Source organism: Gambusia affinis, linkage group LG17, assembly GCF_019740435.1.
Source record: "Gambusia affinis linkage group LG17, SWU_Gaff_1.0, whole genome shotgun sequence".
Classification (NCBI taxonomy): Eukaryota; Metazoa; Chordata; class Actinopteri; order Cyprinodontiformes; family Poeciliidae; genus Gambusia; species Gambusia affinis.
In genome coordinates, this window is record NC_057884.1 from 1802693 (window position 1) to 1825084 (window position 22392).

Below are 22392 nucleotides of genomic sequence, written 5' to 3' on the forward strand. Positions count from 1 at the left end.
AACCAGATGACAACACTTCTACAAAATGTATTGACAGAGTGTTTTTATGAAAAACGGCTGTTGGTAAAACCTTTGGATTCAGGTTATGAGAGAAGACGAATGTCTAAGATGATCCAGGAGCTGCAGCGTTGTTGCTCTGCTTCCCATTTTTCCGCTCAGCTACAAGCAGAGACAGAAAGGAAGAAAGTCTACCTTAAGTCATGTTCTCGTCCTCTGAAATGAATCCTAAAGCTGCACCAGTCAAACTTGCCCTGCTTTCCTCTCTGTTTATTCTTATTATAAAGTAAACTCATGCTAATTTATGCGGTGTGACTCACCCATAGACACGCTCAGCAAATCCCTGTGCAGTTCAGGGTTTCTGCGATGTTCCAGGCTAACTGCCGGCTGTGTGCCGTGTTAAATTTTCTGTCCTGGCAACCCGACAGCAGCGCTGTTCTCAGGGACTTTAAAAGCTGCTGGGGAAAAAAAATCTTATCTCTGTGTTCTTGTCATGGTAAATCAAGAGGAAGAGCTACAACTTGTTTCTTACACTAGCTGTTTCTAAAATAAGACAGGTTGCTGCAGTGTGCAAATGGAGAGGCAACAGCATTTCTTGGAAATGTAGTCTCTGCATCTGATTAAAGGCTCTGAGGAGCACGTGATGGCATGGAAAGGTGTGGACTATCCTCAAACCTTTTCCTCCAGCTGGGCCTGCATGGAGGTCAACGAGGGCCCAAATGGTTTTCATGTCTCTGTGAATGAACGGCCTTCATTTTACTTCGGTTTGTATTCATATCCCACGTTCAAATTGCATCAAATGGAAACCAGATTGGTTTCAAACAATGCAACAGTGCTATTATTTGCAAAATAATACAAAGTTGGCGCAACTAATGGACTTTTAAAGCAACTTTGCATTAAATGTGTCATTCGGTAAATTCATAAAGACTCATTCATGTTCATGACAGGTGTTATGTCATGTTTATGTCAGTCTTATCCACACTGTCAAATAAAGTGTTGCCTGTTTTGCCTAATTTTTGTGGCATTTAACAAATAGAAATAACCTTTGAATCTTTTTAGTTCCAACTGACCAAAAACAAGAGAAAGTTGCTCTGAATTAACTTTAGACAAAGATAAAAAGCTGCATGTCTTTATATTCAGTGTATATAAACTTCTGGTTTCAACTATATAAAACTGAACTGAGAGTGAAAAGCATGGGGCTCATTCCAGTCTCTAAAGGGAAAAAAATTATTCTATTGAACCCTTAATTTTAAATGTAACAGTGAACACTGTCGTGCATTACTTATAATTTTATTAGAGGTATGTATTATGTATGACTCTGGCTGAAATGCTAACTACTCAAATATTTGCATTATCTACACAACTTAGTATGCTTTAAACAGACATTTGATTTGATAGTGTGCATAAAGACTACACTTTTAAACACTCAGAGAGTTTTATTCAAACAGCTAAATGGTTTCTTTTAAGATATTCAGAGCAAAGTATTACTTTCTAGTGACTAGCTGCCAGTGCTGTGTCTTCAGCAGACCACTGATCATCTGTTTAGAACCAGATTGTCTACCAACCTAAAGGTGATCAATTTCTTTGCTGTGCAATGATTAATTTTTTTCTGCTAATCAACGCCATCACTGTTGTGTCATCTGCAAACTTAGTGATGAGGTTTCCTTATATCTGAATACATAGTCATGTGTTAACAATGTAAATAGCAGAGAGTTGAGAACATGATCCGATCAATATAGAAAACAATAAGCTACGGTCCATAACTACGCAGATGATACACAACTCTATTTTACAATATTGTCAGGTGAATGTTAATCCAGTCAAACACTGAGCGGATATTTAGACAAATCAATGTGTAGAGGTACCATAACTTTATTCAGTAAGTGACGAATTCTGACCTGAACTTTCAGAGTCACATAAAGACAGTTACATAGTCGGCCTTCTATCACCTGACGAACATCTCCAGGATTAAAGGACTAATGTCTCAGCGCAATCTAGAGAAACTCATCCAGGCGTTTGTCTTTAGTCGCACTGATTACTGCAGCAGCGTCTTCACATGTGATTTATCTGGAAATCAATCCTCCAGATAAAGAACGCTGCTGCTGGATTTCTGACTAAAACCAGGAAGATAGAGCACATCACCCAGTTATACAGTAAGTGAATACTTTAAAATACTATTAGTTTATAAATCACTGAACGATTTAGGACCACAATACAATAAAGATATGTTGTATCAACCATCCAGACCCCTCAGGTCCTCTGGTTATTGTTTGGATGTAGAGCAGAACCAGAGGATGGACATGGAGAAACAGCATTCAGTTTCTATGCCCCACACATCTGGATCTGTCAGGTGTAATGTAGGCTAAGGAGTGGAAAACTGAAAAGCTGCTGAAACACTGAGTACTTTTATATTGAAGCTAAAAACCCACTAGTTTATTGCTGGTTTTGACTAGTAATATTTGGAACATAAATCAATTCTAGTCTGGATTGCATGATTTTATTAAATAGGTCTGTATATTAGAGAAATTTTGAAAAAACAGACCCATACAATAATTTCGATTAATGAAAACTTAATTCTAATGAAAAGTTAATTTGCCACTAATTGCTAATAAAAACACGACATTTGAAATTAGAATATTATATCAGACCCAGGAAATAAAAACAATTTTTTTTTAAACAGAAATTTGAGCCTTATGTAAAGTTTGTTTAATACCTGGTTAAATGTCATTTTAAAAAAGAACTTTTAATCTGACAAGACTCAATATTCTACATTATTGAATCTACATTTTCAGATTACTTTTATAAATGCAGGAGGTTGATACAACCTGTCACTGGGCCTTAAAGTTTCTGCAGCTGAAAAAAGGCAACATTAACTAAAGTTAGATTAAAGTGGTCGGTTTAACTAAAGTTAGATTAAAGTGGTCGGTTTATCAGTTATTTTGTTCATTAAACGGCTGCTGTGACCCTGACATTCAGTAAAGGGCATTCAGAGCTCGCCCTCCTTTTGTATTGATCAGTGTGTTCTTTAAATACTCCAGAAATACTTAAAGTCCCAGAGAGACTGTGGGCTTTTATCTCACTACTCCAAGACTCCTTCTCATATAAAAGGATAAAAGAGAATAGGTGAAGGGTGTCAATGTGCCAAACTCCTTCTGAGGATGAAGTTGGCAGACTGCTAAAGATCTCTGTTCCCTTTTCCGCAGGCAGGCAACACAAAAAGATAGAGGCTGAATAAATGATGTCATCCTCTCACATCTTTGTTTCTCTGGTTTGTTCCTCCAAGGTTCTAAAACTCAGGGATTCTGATTTATGATCTATAATTCACCAGCCTGGTTGCTGTCAGATGTGAAGAAAAAGGTGAAGCTAGTTTCCTCATCACAACTCTGAGTTCACGACGACATGATCTGCTGTAAATGAAAGAATCGGGTTCGTTTTCGCTTCATTAGTTTCCTGATTGTTACCATGATGTATCTGAACTGTAATGAACCAAATCGGCTGAATGTCTCTGAATACAACATAATGAAAATGAAATTCATTCATTCCCTTGCAGAATTGTTTTTTTGTGTGACTGTCAAGGATTCACACAAACCAGCCAGAGAGACTCTAAATGATTTCAAAAATGATTCTTAATTTATCACATAAGAGTCAAAAGGATGTTTCCAAAAATTATGAATTGGACCCAGAACAGAGGTCAACATAACAGACTTCAACACAAAGAACTCGAGCACAAACTGACCTAACAAATAAAACCTGAGGGAAACTTAAATGGCGGCTGATCAGACCACTGCTGGCACACAAGGGCTCAATTACTAATAAACATACAAAAACTTAAACAAAGTTTAGAGCTGCCAAAAATAGAAAAAAATACTAAACAAATAACCAAGTTTCCCTCCCCTGGTAACAAATGGTCTGACCGTCTGAGGAGGTTTCAGCAGCCCTGTCAGGAAAACAAAGCAGCTGTTACAGTGGCACTTAAATCTTTTAGATAGTCAAAGACGTTTTAATATTTGACAAAGATTAAATGAGGAAGTACAAAATAATGATGATTTTATTTATTAACTACAAAATTCAAATTCAACTGCCTTCATTTTAGTTCAGTTTATACTTTATTGATCCCAAAGGGAAATTAAACGTTGTTGTAGCTCATATTAATTGAAATGGATATGAATTATACCAGATCAGAACCAGCCTGACTTATCAGGCTGTTGAGCCTTTTTAGTTCTCTGGTCCTGATGCTGCCGCTCCAACGGATGACAATGAAGAGATAACGCTCTCAACAACAGACTGATTTAAGTTTATTGCTATTATTGGAATTTTATTGTTGCTTAGCGAGTTCAGTAAATTGTGAAATATGAATAATAGCTAAGGACCTTAGCTTCCTCAGTAAGACCAGTCTGTCACACCAGCCTGGCTCTGTGTCAAATAGTTTTCACCCTAAACAATACCTGCTCATGCAGCAGCTGCCATCAGGTGTGTTGTGGAGGAATTTTAATCCAGCGCATTGCAAAATTGATTTAATCCAGCAACCGCAGTGGAAAGATGAAGTTATCCAAGCACTTTTAAGGTGAAAGCACTCAGTCAGGCTGAATTAGTGGATATTGTACAAGATTAGAGAAAAGACTGCATCAGAGAACTCCAACCCAGTCAGTACATTGTATTTTATACACAAAGACAAAAGAAGTCCAAAGATATTTACATGAAAGTCTGAGAGAGCCAGCTTCTCAACAGACTGATGTGAGAACTGACTTTTGCACCAGCACTGGCAGATGACCTCCTGAGTGGCATGCAGATAAACCTGCACAATGTTCAGCAGCATAATTAAGCAAAGACATAACATAATCGAACGTTTACAAGGTTTAGAAGCTGAAGTTTAACAGTCAAGACTGTAGCAAGAAATTATATTTTCCATTACAGTCAAACTGAAGGATTTTCAATCATAAAGACTTTTTTAGATGGAGTTGTTCCATGTTGCTCTTTGCATACCAGATTCAAGTAATGGCCTGATTCTACAGCTCTATAAACAGCTCTATAAAGCAGTAAAGCATGACTATGTATATGTGGTAAAAGGCTTATACTTGTATAGTACTTGATAAAGTCCAGAGGACCCTGAAGTGCTTCATGGTACAGTCAGTCATCCCCTCATTCACACACACACTCACACACTGACGTTGGGAAGCTACTGGATAGTAGCTGCCCTGTGCCAGTCTGTAAGAAGTGAGGCCGCAATAAACCAACAAGGAGGAATTATGCTTTTAGGACTAAGGTGTGAATTGAGTTTTGGGTTGGGTTAGGCTCTAGAAATGAATGGAAGTCAATGGAAAGTCCCTGCAACCTGTGTGTATGTGTGGGTGCATGATTGTTTATTCTGTGTGTCTGTGCTGGACTGGTGCCACCCACCTCTCTCCCAATGACCACTGGGCACAGGGATCCAACCCTACAACGGGGCATAGACAACTGATGGATGGACAGAACGGTGTCTGGTGTCTCACAAGTGTAGAACTTCTGTCCTGACCTCAGGCTGCAGGATCCAACAGTCTTGGACTGGAGTTTGAGAGAACGACCGAGTTAAGACATTTACATCCAAAGTAATCTAATTAGAACAGTGACATTTTTGAATCCTGAACTGAGGTGCAAAAACCAACGCCAAGAAATGAATGGTGTTACTAATAAACAGGAGGTGCACAGCAGAGGGAGCAGCTGTCAAAACATCTTCCAGGGTGAGATGGAAATAACTGCAGCCAAATCCTCAGGGAGGATGTGGAATAGATGCAGCAGGAATAATGTTTATAATGGTGATTATTGCTGCTGCTGTGAAGGCAACAAACTGACTGCAATTCAGCTCATCAGTGATGTTGTTAGACTGCCACCTACTGGCCTTCAGACTTACACTCCCTTTGCGGTCAGCTTCAAATTAGGTCAGAAGGGGAGTTCTTCTGTGACACGATCCGTGGAGCAGATTTGGTAGGTTGGTCACCTATTTGAAGATTCCCGCAGTTAAATGTTGTCCCCATTTATATAATAATGGTAATCTGTTCTGTATTATTTTTAGATTGAATGACATCTTGCATTTTGAGAAGTCTTCACACAGGCCTCTAGAGTCCTAAACAGACACAAAGTCACTACATGCCACATGAAATCAGGTCCAGGAAACTTCTTGCATCAGCCACCTATTTTGACTTCGTTCCACACTGCTGGACTCAAGGAATTTTAACTGATGCCTTATTGTAGTCATACAACATATTCACGTTGAGCACATTTAAGGTGATGAAACTGATGCTGGCTATAACTCACCAGCTGGCCAATCAGGAAGGTCACCACATCTAGAGGATTGGACTGATTTCTTCTGCTCAGTCCTGCTCAAAGTGCACCTACTAATAATGATTTCATCCACTACGTATAGCAGCAACAGAATCTCTTCATGCTTTAGACCAGGGGTGTCAAACTCCAGTCCTCGAGGGCCGGTGTCCTGCAGTTTTTAGATGTGCCACAGGTACAAAACACTGGAATGAAATGGTTTAATTACCTCCACCTTGTGTAGACCAGTTCTCCAGAGCCTTAATTATTCTATTCAGGTGTGCTGCAGCAGAGGCTCATCTAAAAGTTGCAGGACTGCGGCCCTCGAGGACTGGAGTTTGACACCCCTGCTTTAGACCAATTCCTGTTAGGCACTGTACTGGCCTTGTTTATTAAGGTACTAAAAGCGTGCTACTGCCACCTTCTGGATGAAATTATGTTTAAACAAAATAATGTTTGCGCAATATAACATTTGCACAGTGCAACTCTGTAACATGGTGATATTAAAAACTGTATTTTCCTCCGTGGCAGCAATAGCATTCTGTAGATAACGGCAAAGTCGAGTCTGTCACATCCAGTGATGTCCGTGAAAAAAAAAACAAAAAATAAAACTAAGATCAAACACTCCCACCACCACAAAATTTAAGACCTGTGACTAGCATATTGAAGACCAACTTTCTTTATAAGACATTTTAAGGCCTTAGTTTTATATATGTGAATTTAAGACTTTAAGACTGGTAAAGCATCGGGAAAGCGGCACGTCTCTGCCTGACACCCGTTCCCATTAGCAACACCTCTGTGTCTAGGCAGCTATAAAATCATAACTATGAAGTACTTTTATGAGGAATAATTTTACATCATATCTATAAGGGAATGATGTTCAATCAAGTGTGGAAAAACTAAGACGGCAACTACAGGATCTGAAAAGAGAGGAAAAAAAATGGCGAGACATAGAAGCAGCAGCCATTAACTTATTTATTATACTGAATTTACGAAAAGTAAAAGTAAACAGTATTGTACATGTTTAGTCTGTAACCAGATGGTTGGTGGTTTTTGAAAAAGTACTCCACTGTACACAAGGCTGATGACATTACAACCTCTTTAAATTCCGACCTTTTGATTTGTTTTTAAAAACACCCAAAAGCAGACGACGTGGATGCTCCGGCACAGACACACCGAAGTAAGGCGGACATGATGGTGGACAACCCCTTCACTGCCATGTAGGTTCAGGAAAATGGTAGGAGCAGTGGTTTTACTAGGACACACTGAGGGCTGGAGGAGGGAGAATATCAGCCAATCGTTGGGGCTTCTGCAGCTTGACTAGCAAATTAAAAATCCAAACATTTTCTCATTGTCACATGAAATGGATGGAAGGTTAAATCCAACATTTACATGAAACATCAATGCTTCCAGCTAATAACTCCATCTTGACTAAGTCCTGGGGTTGATTTTAGAAGTAGAGGTGCATGCACAAGTTCACAAAAGCACTGAGATCCAGCTAAAGATCTTTCCCAAATAGTTATCTGACTGAATATGACGACGTTTGAATAAACTTTGTGCTTATCTAGCCACAAAAACCAGCTTCTTCAAGTTAGCAGAAAACAGAACAGCCCTGAATGTGACACTCAGGCTGAAAACACCTTTTCAATCGGGTTCTAAAAAAACAACAAGCAATAAATAAATCAAGGCATTTCCCACAAGTTTTTAATCCGTCAGCTCGGATAAGAAGAACCTTTCCATAAACAGAAACATGTCATTATGACAGAAACAAGTCATTTGGACTGTAGTTCTGATCTATAATACAGTGGCGATCTTTAACTGACTACAACTGTATATATATATAAAATGATAAAGCGCTGCTGCAGTATTTCAGATGTTTGCTGTTTAAAAGCTAACTGTCAGAGAGAAAAATTCTAAACAAACAGACAAAAAAAAAAAATTAAAAATAAAAAAAAAATCTAAACTTCGGTCTGGAATGGAAACTTCAACAGTAAATAATATTTAGGTTGATTTAGATTTGATGATATCTTACACCTCACAGGGTGCAGAGGCAAGAGAGCAGCCCAATACTTCAATGGAAACTCAGCAACAGGAGTCCACAGTGTTGACCCCTCCGCCCTCTGAGGTGTCCTTTGAGGGTCCCTGACGGCCCTCTGGGTGTGACTGTTTGGTAAGTGTGGAGGGTGCTGCCACCGCCACCCAACAGCAGGAGCAACCCTGGGGTCAACATGGGGCCCCCAGCATACACAAAAGCCTTGATTCTGGGGACCCGCAGTGGTTCAGATGTGGGGCGAAGGTTCAGAAAGGACGATGGACAAATTGCTGCAGGATGTCAGGGGATGTTCAGCTGCAGGGTGACTGGGGGGGGGGAATGTGGGCAGGGAGGGGTTCTGAGGGCAGTTCTGATGGGAAGGGGCTGGCGTACGCGTGGCGCCGATCCAAATCTAGAAGGTCTTCCTGTGGATGGCACGCGCCCTGTCTTCTTCATATTCCCGCTTGGACACCCACATCTTCTTAAAGGTGTCCAACGACGCCAAGATGGAGCCGCTGCCGGAAGAGAGAGAGTCAGCAAACAAAAACATCCACCATCTTTACCAGGGCCTGACTTAAAATACAAACACAAATTATTCCAAACAGTCATTGTTTCTGATACAAAATGAAGCTAAATGGTAAAACAGTGTGTAAAAAAGTCCATCCTATCAGCTTGTGATTACAGAAAGTAGCAGCCATCTAAATAGCATTTAAAAGAATAGAATAGAAATAGCCTTTATTGTCCCACAGAGGGAATCAGTGCGACTACTTTAAGAGAAGTTTGGGCTTTACGGTGATCTGGATTTCACAGATGGTTCTTTGATAAGAGAAAACATCTGCAATCATGTTTGTGAAGCAGCTCCAGGCTCCTACAATTTACGCAAAACACGGACGGCATTGCTGAATTCAATAAACAAAACGGAATCCACAATTAAATGCTGAATTTTACAGAATTAGCCGATATCTGTGAGAAGGGAAATGACATGTGGTTTTGGTTTATTCTCCTGTACCCATTGTTACCCTGTGAGGAGCGGCTCTGCTCTCCACAGACAGATTAAAAACTCTGAAATACAGATGACTTCCCAAAAACAGAAATAACTCAAAGCCTAGTGCAAGGTTCAGGGTCAGTGAATTTTATGAAACAGGAGAAAACTTTTCTGTTTGTTTTGTCAGCACACAGTTGGCAGGAGGAGCAAAGATACAACAACTCAGAAGCTGGTTGTAAATGTTGACTTCTCCATTACTACCCACTTTTTAGGTTAAAATGGACAAAAATTAAATGGGCAGATTAATTTCTGCCCATTAATCTGGGAAGGGTTAGAGGATGTGATGAAGTCAGATCTTACCCGATCCATGTGGAGTACAGCCGTTCCTGGGGAGCGGAGATCTACAAGGCAGAAGAAGAAAATACAATCAGAAGGTAACAAAACAGAGAAGTAAAACTCACATTTCCACTGGAGCCGGTTAGTTAAGTGGCCTGACATGGATAATGAAGAACAACCTAATCTCCCTGATGCCTCTCACAAATCATTCTTTGATTCAGAAGGACTTACTGCTCATTTTGGGGTTTTTGTTCCCGCTCTGAAGTCAGATGTTTTCTACGTCTACACTGAAAGATCTCATTCTCTCCCAGGAGGAAACAGCCTGTATAGTGCTGGGAGTCATTCAGTTACACCATTATGTGACCTTCTAACATACATCAATAACAAAGGTCTGAAGCAGAGTTGGGTAGTAACTAGTTACATTTACTTAACTTTTTTTTTTAAGAAAAAAAGAGGTCCACTTTTAGGAGTATTTTATTTCGACTTGAGTAATTTTATTATGGAGTTTTTCTACTATTACTTGAGTATCATTTCTGGATTCTTTACCCGCTGAATGAAGAACAAACATGTTTTAAACAAAAATTCACCAGACACAAACACAGACCTGCAGTTTCTGTTAAAGTTTCTTAAGTTTTTGATTTTGATTTTTGGTTACTTGTCTAAATTATTCTCATTTTCATCCTTAAAATACCAAAATTTCCACTTATATTTTGGTCCATCTGATGATGTCATTTTTAAATATGAAATAATTTGAACAGTTACTCAGTACTGTCGAGCTGAGCTTTTACTAAATACTGTTTTACTCTGACTTGAGTCGTTTCTTGGACGGCTACTTTGTACTTTTACTTGAGTAAAAATATGTTGAAGTAGTGCTACTTTTACTTGAGTACAATATCTGGGTACTCTGCCCCCCTCTGGTCTGGAGGAGTCTTTTTGAGACAGAGCAGCTGCTTTACTCGCTGCATGACCCATTTAGAGGCAGCTTGGTGTTTCAGCAACCCTAAAGAGAATGAAGGAGCTCATTCACAACAGCAGGAGGCAGACCTACCTTGATCTTCACGTCTTTTGGTGCGAGCTTTTTGACCTCAGTTAGTAGCCTCTCTCCAAACCCTGAGAAGAGCCACAGAGCCAGTGAATCAAACAACAGTCCAGAAGAAACTCAGTCTCACAATGTCTTTGTTCAAAAGCCAGCAGGGGGTCTGTGAATTTTATCATATTGTGCAGCCTTAATGTACACGTGCTTCCATGTTTGTTTACTCAGCCATAATGACAGCATTCACTGACCTTTGATCAGTGTTGACCCGCCGCATAGTACGATGGTGGAAAAGAGCGTGCGCCGCAGGTCCATGTCAGACTTCTGGATGGCGTAGGCCAGGACCTCGTGGATTCCCGAGCTCTCGTCTCCGATCAGGTCGGGTCTGAACAGCAGCTCTGGGGCACGGAATCTGGCCGGTCCGATCTGACAACGGGATGGATGATTTCAGAACCGCCCTTTGAACATCCCTCAGGACCATCACAGACTCTGCCGGACTTACATTTAAAGTGCTTCCATCAGGAAGGACATATTGAGCCTTCTCCGTTTCCAGAGTCTCATCCTTCTGAGGGTTCAGGGAGAGGTAGCAGGCTCTCTGAGCAGCAGGAGAAACACCAGATTAGACACTTTTTCAGCCCAGAGCAGCAGTGTTTGTGTAACGGCCGTCCCCACCTCTTTGACGGTGCGCACCACCTCGAACTCAGCTGATGTGTTGAAGTTGTAGCCTTCCTTGCGCAGCAGCAGGCGGAGGTATCGGGAGACGTCTCTGCCGGCGATGTCCACACGCATGATGGAGTGTGGGATGGCAAAGCCCTCGTAGATGGGCACCACATGGGTCACACCGTCACCAGAGTCCAACACCACCCCAGTGGTGCGGCCGGTGGCATATCTACAGTATTAAACACGGGCACAATGTGAATCTGTCCTGATAGACAGCAGCTGGTTAGACTGCCCTCTACATGCAGGGCTGAGTATGGCAGGTAAATGTTACATTAAAGGACAGGGAGCCTTGGGCCTCACAGTCTGAGGATATAAACCCATCAACAGTAAAGACGTTATTTTTCAGTCACTTTTATGCCAACGTAAATTCATCCTGTCAAGCTTCTCCTTTTTCACTCAGAATATGTCCCTCCCTTCAAAAATAAAGATAAAAAAGATTGGATATGACATTCTGGTGGCAGAACAGACAAGTATTAGTATCAGCTGACTGTACATGGCTAGAATGATAATCCAGCATCCACTGTCCATCATCTGTATAGATGGGACCTTTAAAATTCAAAACACAAAGTTGTCAGGAGTGATCATTACCACGGAGTATTACGGCCAAGACAAAAAGTCATACAACAAAGAAATAATGCAAGAACAGTCGAAAAATAAAATGCCATGATATGAGAATAAAGTTATAATAATAGTCATAATAATACCAGAATAAATTCCTATGAAAAAAAAAATTTAGGCCATTATGTTAATAAATGACTAAAAATATGAGAACAAATAAATCGAAATGAGACAAGAACAAAAGTCATAATACTGCACAAAAATTATTAGGACACAAGAATAAAGTAATATTACCAGAATAAAGTTGCAATATTGGTAAAATGAAGTAGTAATTTTATGATCCCTGCCACACGAGAAAGAAAAAACAAAACTAAACTAAAAGGAGAATTGTTGGGCATCTTGTGAACTTAAACCTCACTAGCAGGACAATGAAGAGACTCTGGAAACGACTGACTCCATTAAGCAGGAAGAATCACAAACCATCTGAGCCAGTCACAACAGATCTGGATAACCAAAGACCTGCTGCCATTAAAGCCACTTTTTACCAGTAACTTTACAATCTTCTTCTGGTAATATTGTGTTTTATTCTACTAATATTTCTAATTTTATTCTAGTCACTTAAAATAAATAAATAAATAAATAAATAAATAAATAAATAAATAAATAAATAAATATATAATCTCTCATTCTGGCCCTAATACTCCATAGTAGATTACTGAACTGTAAGACATGAAACAAAACGGACTGGAGACGCAGCAGTTCTTACAAGCTCAACACGGCCTGCATTGAGATGAAGAGAGCAGGAACGTTGAAGGTCTCAAAGAAGATCTCTGCGGCCTTCTCTCTGTTCTTACTGGGGTTAAGCGGCGCCTCAGTCAGCAGCACAGGATGCTGGCAAACAGTCCAAACACAACAGGATCAGCGGCTGCTCAGGAAGCACTCTGTGTGAAAACACACACACACACACCCCAGAGTGAAGCTCACCTCCTCTGAGAAGGTCTGCAGCTGCTCCTTGGAGTAAACGTACTGCCAGATCCTCTCCATGTCGTTCCAGTCGTTCACTATCCCATGCTCCATCGGGTAGCGCACCGACAGCAAGCCCCTGTGCTCCTGATGCATCCAGAGGGACACACACACACACAGGTGGAGGGATGAACAGTCTTCATTTTTGAAAAATTGACTCTTAATGCATTTTTAGTGGAAGTTTTAGTACAACGTTGCAATAAAAGTGTTATTATTTACCAAATACAGCAAAGTTGGCCACTTTAATGGACTTTTAATGCAAATTTACATTAAACGTGTTGTCAAACATTCATGAAGACTCTGTCATGTTCATGACAGTTGTTGTGTTAGTCTTATGCACACCCCTTCAAATAACATGTTCCCAAAAAGAGCTCTCCAAAAAAAAGAAGAAAAACGACACAAGAAAGAAAGAAAGAAAGAGAGAAGGAAAGAAAGAGAAGGAAAAAGGAAGAGAGAGAGAAGGATGAAAAGAAAGAAAAAGCAGATCGGTGGATAGATGATGTTTAGACAAAGAAAGACAGAAAGATAGAACAAAAGAAAGAAAGGAAAAGATGAAAGGACAGAAAGAGCAGATAGATGGACAGACGATGTTTAGACAGTGGACAGGGAACACAGTCTGGAAATACTAAATCTCTCCACACTCCAGATTTCTTTTTCTCTGCTGGTTCCCGTGGTTCCTGTCCAGTGTGCCGTACCTCTGCCTTGGGTCCGATGAACAGATCCCCCTCCAAGGCTCCAGCCATCACGCGCACATGCTTGGGGCGTCCCACACTGAATACACACAGTAATGCTATTAAAAACACCGCGCATGCCAACCAGACACAAAAAGGCCCGAGAGCACACATTACATTACAAAATAAGTTGGTGGAGTGATTCTACATCTGTCAGCTGAACATACAACACCGTGTTCAAGGTCAACTCTGGAAACTAAATCTGTGAGGAGATCCACAGAAGGACACTTACTAGTTAGGGAAGCAGTATTTGGGGATCTGGTCACCAGCAAAACCAGCCTTTATGACCCCCGAGCCCTAAAAAGAAGAAAAGGGACATTTCACCACAGCTCGGCACTCCTCTACGCTTCAGAAAGAGAGAGATCATGAGACTCAGCCGCCAACAGTCACACACTCAGCCTGAAGAAACACTGAGCTTTACAGGAAACACTTTGCCCTTTACTGACTGCTTCAGTTGGACTTGTTTGTGATTTGAGATAAACCAACTATAAATGATCATCTTCTTACGTCTCTAAACTAAAATATCAAACATGCAATTTGTTAGGAGTACAACGATTCTGCATCAAACTGATTCAAATTGACATTATAGTTACATTTTTCAGGAATTGAACTACAACAAAGTGTGTAAAACAAAAGACTGGGACTATTAAATAAGTTCTACAAAAATGGCAGCTGGTTATTGAAAAAAGAAAAAAGAAAGTACAGGCTATACATTCGTAAATGCACAGGCTGGTAAATTAACAACTGCTGTGAAAAGAAAATAATTTTGACAATTAAATGCTATTACTGATCAAGGAGGTTGAACTGGGCTTATGAAGTAAATCATCTCAACAGTCTCAGAGTGTCAGCATTGCTGTCTGAGTCCAGCTCTGTACAGGATTCAGAAATACTGTCTGATGCTGAATCAAACATCTGTTTCTGACTGGATGACAGTACGGAATCAGGTCCTAAATATCCTAAAAACCAGTGTGTCCTCAGGATGTGCCTGTTCCTGGTGGGGAGACAATGGGGACAGCTCAGAGCATGAGCTGCAGCAGCATCCTGCCACACTATTAGAAACGTTCTTGTCTTCACAGATGTATGAGTAAAAAAGACTGGATAATAAACTGTTTTTGTTTTGGAGAATATTTTCTATGGAACCTTTAGAATTCTAATTTTAAAAGTTTCATAGAAAGTATTGATTATTTTAAAGTATTGAAAATATGATTTTCAATACTGTTAAATGAAAACACCTAAGGGTTTGATGAAATGTCTCATTTTTCATTCCCACCCAGTAAAATCTGACTATTGTTGGTCTAATATGTGTATACAGGGTGTTTCCTAAAACAGTGTTAGCTTTTAGCTACCGTTGAAACCTCTGGATAACTGAGTTCCTCATTAAGTTATTCATATGTTCCTGTATCTTGCAGAACTGAATGAAGCCTTTTACAATGACTCTAACGCGATAATAATACACACCGCTACAGCTAACCGGTTAGCAGCTTTAGCTCTCGTCGCTGCTACATGAAGCTCCAGTTATTCTTAACTGTAGCTTCTAATGGTAGCATTCCAATAGGAACATTGGGAAGTTGTGCATGGAAATGGTGCTCAGGAAAAAACGTCCGCTCGTGGATTTCCCCCTGTATATTCGCAGCTGTAACACAAAGGTAATGTAGGCTAACGGCCATTACCAAGCGGCCTTGGTTTGGGTGTGGATGAATGACATCATCATACTTACATTATCAATAACCACCGGCTGGTTAGCTAAAATGTCATAGGACTCCATGACGGACAGGGTTTTTCAGACACGTTCCTAGCGATCCGCGAGTGTCAGCGTCTTCGTTTAGTGTTGTAAGCATGTAAAAAATAACGCCCTGTCACTGTGCAGTCCGTCGCTGCTTCTGCCTGCTGCCTCCCCACAACAACAAACGCAACACCACAGCGTCCGCGTGACTGACCGTGAAGACAGCCAATCAGGTTGGGGAAAGCTATTGACTGACAGCAAATGTAGCCAATAATAATGCTTAATTTGACGGCTGTCCATCAGCGGGAGCAGTGGCTTTTATGAACCAGTGGAATCTAGTGTTGTAGTACTGCGACTGTTACCTGTCCGAGAATAACAGTAACAGTATTTGTATGTTTTTTTTGTTGTTGTTTAAATAGTTTTTGTAAAATGCATGGTATTGCATTGAAAAAGCATAATAAAATAACTGTATAGTCGAAGAGTCTTTTTAAGTATCGATTGAGTTCATTCTAGGTAAAAATGTAGGCTACTTGTGGATAGGAACGAATGAGGAAATTCAGTGAACAAGGATCTTTTTGACAAATGATATGTTCCAATTTAATCATTTTTTAAAATTTTATTCCCAAAAGGAAATCAAATGTTGTTGTAACTCATATTGTCGAATCTTCTTGAAATGTTGCAGATGTTAATGTGCCTGTGTAACAGCGGTCCTGAATTAGATATTCTGAGTGTGTGTCAGTAAGATGATCATCTGGGTTGTCTATAATGTTCTTGATTTTATGAAAATAAAATCAAGAACCAGCCTTCTTTATCATGTTGTTCAGCCTGATTATGTTATTGACTCTAATTGTGCTGATGAAAAGATTACACATCAGAGTTACAAAAAGGTCTGCAGCATTTTGCTGCAGACACTGAAGGACATACGTTTTTAAATGTAAGAAGCAAAGTTTTGTGAAGTGAAGTTGATAGGAAGAAAGCCATCTGAAACCCAGCTTTTTAGGGAAAGGTTGTTTTTTTCATAGTAAATCAGAACATATTTGCCAACGTTTTGCCTTCAAATTTGATTTTGTTTCCTCTTCATTCTCAATTAAGATATTCGAAATGTCTTCATTCCCTCCAAAAAGAGAAATTAAAAATGAAAGGAATAAAATATTTTTTGGAAATAGGTTGTCATGACTCAAAATATTATCTGTACCTAGACTTTTGTCCAAAACAACGGAAAAACCTGAACTGCTTTGAATTAAGTCAACTTACTCTTGAGACAAATCAAAGATGTTTTTGAAAATTTCAGGATCAACTGCAGGCAACTAGATTTTAGATAAAATTGGCTGTAAAATAATAACTAAGGAGTCAAGACACATTTACTTGGTTCACACTAAATTCGCCTCTGCAAATAGATTATGACGCTACTCTTTATCCAAATTTTTCTACGTTTTATAACTAACGTGAACACATCAACAGACGTCACATACCCATGACCAATCAGGCAGCAGCTAAAGGTGAAACCAGAGAAGCAGCAAAACACATCACGTCGGCTGAAACAGTGGAAGGTTTTCTGTATGACAGGTAGGCAGCGGTTTAACAATGTCGCAAAAATGGTTCTCTGGGTCATTTTTAGATCTATTTATTTACCATATTTTCTCCTTGTGACGTTCGTGGTTTGTTATTTAAATTTGGGTAAAGTTGTAGTAGCCTCCGTTGCTAACATTGTTAGCTGTAGCATGACAGCGCTGAAGATAGCTTCCGACCTGTCGCTTGATTTAAAAAGGGCTGTTCACGGTTTCTAGGAATTCTGGAATACGTTTGATTAATTCGAAATCAACATTTAAAAGACTTAAAATGGTCAAACCTCCGAGAAATGATCCTACATTGGTGACAGGATCATATGATCTTGCTCAGATCATAGCAAGATCTGAGAACTTTTTATGCTGCTGAAAGCACAGCAAATGCCAATTCTCCTAAGTACGAACGTTAAACTTTATTTACTTAGCACGTTTCGAGATGAAAATTACAATCTGTTTCAACAAACGGAATAAAAACAAGACAAACGAAAGCAGACTTTAAAAAATAAATTAGAAGCTATTTTTGGCAGCAATTGTTCAGATTTTGACGTTCTGATTACTGTGTGCAGAAGAGCCAGAATTACCATTCCCAGTGACTGAGATGATTCAGTTATTGTCTGTCACTAATGTTGATTTTAATATTTTCTTTCCTTCAGGAAGAAAAGATTCATTGTATGCAGTAAATCTACATCTAAAAATCTGCCCTGGCCTGTTCCAGTAGCTTTAAAATCAACTTAACTTTAATATAACTCTGTATACGTGTATTTTTGTTTCCCAGGTTGTTGCTGGAGTCAGATGGGTCCATCAGAACCTGTTCAGTAACGTCATGGCCCTGACAGAGGAGCAGTCTGAGAAGTAATGTTCCTTTTCATTCGTCATTTGAATATTTTGTAGAATCTGAGCAAACCCTCACCATACATTATATATCAACAGACTTCTAGTTTATCTAAATCATTTCTGATGTTGTAAAAAAAGCATCAGAAAAACATCAGAAATGATATGAAGCTTTACTGAGTGTGTGTCTATGTGTGTCTGTTTGCAGACACTGCTGGGTGTGTTTCGCCACTGAGCGGGACGACCGCGGCGCGGAGTGGGTGAGCCCCTGCAGGTGTAAAGGCTGCACCAAATGGATCCACCAGTCGTGTCTGCAGCGCTGGCTGGACGAGAAACAGAAAGGAAACAGCGGCGCCGCCGTTAACTGTCCGCAGTGTGGCACCGAGTACTGCATCATTTTCCCCAAGATGGGTGAGGATTGGAGCAACCTTTGACTGGACCGTACCACGTGTCGGGATCCTCTCTTGTAGCTTTTATGTAAAGAGAATCCGAAACTATATGCAGGCCTGGCAGAGCTTTAGAGCTTTTTCTAGCAGCTCAGCCGTTTCCTCTGGCCCCCTACAGGCAGAGAAATGCAACTACAAGAGCTGAAGAAAGTTTTAGAATTAGTATTTGTAATCATTTGCCACAACCCTACATGTAAATGATTGCTGTTCATATCGCTCAGCTAAGATGCACAATTCTCAGTTTTTAGACACCGACATGAAAGTACGAGAAGACAACAATTGATCCTTTGTGTGATGTTCTGTGATGTAACTGATCCGGTTCTGTTCTGTTCCCCCAGGCCCGCTGGTGTACTTCCTGCAACAGGCAGACAGAGCCCTGTCCCGCGCCAGCCCGTTCGCTGCTGTCGGAGTGGTTGTTGGGACGGTGTACTGGTCAGCAGTCACTTATGGAGCCGTGACCGTCATGCAGGTGCGGTCAGGTGCATGGAGGAACCACTGAGCCGTCACCATCTGCAGCAACCTCACCTTTCTGGTTCCCCCTGCAGGTGGTGGGGCATAAGAAGGGTCTGTTTGTGATGGAACGGGCTGACCCTCTGTTCCTGCTCATGGGCCTGCCGACCATCCCGGTGCTGCTGGTCCTGGGGAAGATGATCCGCTGGGAGGATTACTTAGTGAGGCTGTGGCAGAGATACTCTTATAAACACAGCCCTTCATCAGGTGTGTAACACATCATCTTCCTCACTCAGCCCCCTGTGACACTCTGATCCTGACTTTGTTTTGTAGGTCCTACTTAAAGGGCAGTATTACATATTTTCCAGGCACATAGCATAATCAAGTAACTGCTACATTCAGTTGTTAGAAAATGCCATATATATGACATAGAATAAAATATAATTTGCAATTTAATGCCTTGAAATTGGGCCTCTGTCTTTTTTACAATCTTCTGCTCTTTCTGAAACTCCCACTTCAGAAAGTCAACACAACATGGCTCCTCTATCAGCCCTTTAACATCATTTTTAACAGCATTGCTCTAAGTGGTAGCTCCTATAATGAGCTCAGCAGATCCACAGTTCCACCAGGAGGTTGCTAATTGCTTCTGGCTAGTCTGAAGGAGCTGAGTGGGGGAGAACTGCTCTCTGCTCTGTGAGGCAGAAGCTTGGAACCTGCAGCTCTGAGATTCAGGGATTTCTCAAACATATGAAAGAACCAAGGCAACATTCTTGGTGTATTTTTGATGAAGGAATAAAATTATAACATGATGTAAAGCTCAAAAAAAGTCTTTTCCATAATACTTCTGCTTTTAAAATCATTCTTTGACTCAATAGCAGCTTCCTAAATGACATTTCACTCAGTGGGAGCCTCAGTTCTAATGGTTAACTCTTTAACAGCACATTCTCAGTTAACACAGTGTGTGTGTGTGTGTGTGTGTGTGTGTTTCTCCTCAGGCGGTGGCGGTTATGTGCCACGTCTGCGTGCCGAGATGCCCGGCGCTGGAGACCACCTGTCTGTGTCCAGAACTCTGTGTGGAGCTCTCATCTTTCCCTCCATAGCCAGTCTGGTGGGACGGCTGCTGTTCAGACGGGTTACCTCCAACCTGCAGCGCACCATACTGGTGAGTCCGCCTGGAAACTGGGAGATTCCCAGCACAATGCGTTTCATCTTAATGCAGCATGGGATGTTAGAGCAAGGATGGAATCATGGAATTCAATAAACAAAATGGAATCCACAATAAAATGCTGAATTGTACAGAATTAGCTGATGTCTGTGAGAAGGAAAACACATGCGGTAGTTTCTGTAGTTTTGGTTTATTCTCCTGTACCTGCTGTTACCCGGTGAGGAGCAGCTCTGCTCTCCACACAGACAGAATAAACCAGCCAGCCATGGCAAGAAACCCCACTATAGAAACACTGTCAAAGTCTAGCACAAGGTTCAGGGCCAGCAGGTTTTATGAAGCAGGAGAACATTTTTTTTGTATGTTTTGTCAGCACACGGTTGACAGGAGGGGCAAAGATGCAACAACTCAGGAACAGAGATGAAGGCAACAAGCTGCTGCCAGTCACCTGGTAACAGCAATGTTCTATTGAACCACAGCTGGTTGCTTCATTTGTAAAACAGAGCAGAATATTGATTTGTTAAATATTTGTCATTTACACCATTATTCCCTACTTTGTGGATTAATGGGTATGGTTAAAATGAAATTCAGAAAAATTTAGAAGGAATAATAGGAATTTGAAAAGAATAAAAAAAGGAATATTACAAATTTTAAAACGTCTAGACATTAAAAATGTTTACTTGGCCTTCTTTGTGAATTTATTCAACCTCAGTCAGATTGTTTACTTTATTCTTGTACAACTTTGTGCTCGTAATACTGACTTTGTTGCCATTATTACAACTTTATTCTCATGATACTATGACTTTATTCTTGTAATTTTATTTTTCCTCAGTATGGCCCTAATACCTTGTCATATTTCAGCCCTCCTATGAATATTTTTCTCAAGGTTTCTGTTTCCTATATGTCCTACCATCTGTCTCCACAGGGGGGCATTGCGTTCGTGCTTGTCAAAGGCGTACTGAAAGTGTATTTCAAACAGCAGCAGTACATCCTGCAGGCCAACAGACACATCCTGAACTATCCAGAGAGCCACAAGACCCGACTGGGGGGTGATGGAGATGACAACACAGAAGACGGCAGGAACGAGTGACCGCCTGTCCCCCTAGAGGACAGCAGGAACGAGTGACCGCCTGTCCCCCTAGAGGACAGCAGGAACGAGTGACCGCCTGTCCCCCTAGAGGACAGCAGGAACGAGTGACCACCTGTCCCAAGAGGATGAGGACAGAGAGACGGCTGGACGCAGGGTGTGGGTCCTGGACTGAATGATAATCACAGGTGATCCTTTGTTGCCTTAAATTCTCCCCAATGAACTGAAGCAGTGTCTGAACAGATCAGCTCTGACCTGATCTGTTGTCATGACGATGAGAAGCTGCAGATGATGACCTTCTGTAGTTCTATTATTTTCCCTTGTTTAGAACCAGCTGAATGACTACATGTTCTATGCAAAATGAACTATTTTTGTTCCCCTGACCTTGTTTCCATTGGTGCTTGTTGAACTTTGCCAATAAACGACATGCTGTGGCCAGATGATAAACTTTAAAACAGTTCTGCATTCTTTTATGTTGTTGTTCCCCTTGAATAATTTCTACCATCACAGAAAAACCTGTTATTTTTTCAGATCTGGATTAAGGAAAAAAAAAAAAAAAAAAAAAAAAAAATATATATATATATATATATATATATATATATATATATATATATAAGCAATAAATTCAAAATACCCTTACATTACACGGTCTACACGGTCCTAAGGCCACAAAGGGAAAATCATCAGGTTTTTCCTGATTGAATATAATATACACAATGTTAACGTGATCAATGGATTTTATGCTGACCTCTGTGCTCCTGGTTTTTTATAATTTCTGTGTCATCCAGTTGTTTCAGTCTAATGTACAGATCACAGAGGCAGTCATGTATTTTGTTGAACGTGTTTATTGCTGGATTTAAATTGCTGTAAATGAGGAAAACAAAAAGCACTGCCTGCTATATTCCCTCCTCATTGTTTCTGGCCCAGAAGCTTTAAATACTATTTAATTTTTGCCAAATAAAGATGAAGAGCTTCACTGTTCATGTAGTGTGTCTGAATAAATCCATTCATTTTACGAAGAAAACATTTAAAACATTTACCTCCAGATGCGCAAAGAACTGGAGCTGCAGCGAATGGTGGTTCTACAAAATGTCCATTCAGAAAACAAATTCACGCCACTTTTCTGTATGTAAAAATGTGATACGTGTGTTCCTCCCCACCCCCGCTACATAATAATGAAGATTTCTAGTCCACCGTACAGGCCTAATACAATTCACCAGGTTTGTCGATTTAAGACACAATAAAAAAGGTTCAAACTAATACTTTTGCAACAGACTTTCAAGTTCATATTTTAACAAACTTGTAAACAGAACTAGATTAAGATTTTATTTTATTTTTTGTTACAAGAATATTATATTTCGAGACAAAAGTTTTAAGTCAACAATATCCATACGAGTCAGATTACAAAAATAAACGTAC

At 40.3% G+C, this 22392-nt stretch overlaps 2 protein-coding genes across 4 annotated transcripts; one reads left to right on the forward strand and one right to left on the reverse strand.

The window, feature by feature from the left end:
- Positions 1-7856: 7856 nt before the first annotated feature.
- Positions 7857-15775, reverse strand: actr1b (actin related protein 1B). Its single transcript, XM_044143886.1, has 11 exons — positions 15427-15775; positions 13942-14006; positions 13674-13749; positions 12940-13065; positions 12722-12846; positions 11350-11566; positions 11180-11272; positions 10929-11103; positions 10693-10754; positions 9669-9709; positions 7857-8838 (listed from the first exon to the last, which is right to left on the reverse strand). The coding sequence occupies exons 1-11, from the start codon at positions 15472-15474 to the stop codon at positions 8736-8738; spliced, it is 1131 nt and encodes a 376-aa protein (XP_043999821.1). The 5' UTR covers positions 15475-15775; the 3' UTR covers positions 7857-8735.
- On the forward strand, positions 15220-21954 carry march5l (membrane-associated ring finger (C3HC4) 5, like). Of its 3 annotated transcripts, XM_044143888.1 has the most exons (8): positions 15220-15355; positions 17773-17849; positions 18037-18239; positions 18613-18743; positions 18820-18991; positions 19720-19886; positions 20812-20966; positions 21003-21954. In XM_044143888.1, exons 1-8 carry the CDS (start codon positions 15284-15286, stop codon positions 21010-21012), a joined length of 987 nt encoding a protein of 328 aa, XP_043999823.1. In that variant the 5' UTR covers positions 15220-15283; the 3' UTR covers positions 21013-21954. The 3 variants fall into 3 exon arrangements, with proteins under 3 accessions (XP_043999823.1, XP_043999822.1, XP_043999824.1); XM_044143887.1 differs by having other exon boundaries at positions 15221-15355; positions 20812-21954; XM_044143889.1 differs by lacking the exon at positions 15220-15355 and adding an exon at positions 16894-16998 and having other exon boundaries at positions 20812-21954.
- The last annotated feature ends 438 nt before the right edge of the window (positions 21955-22392 follow it).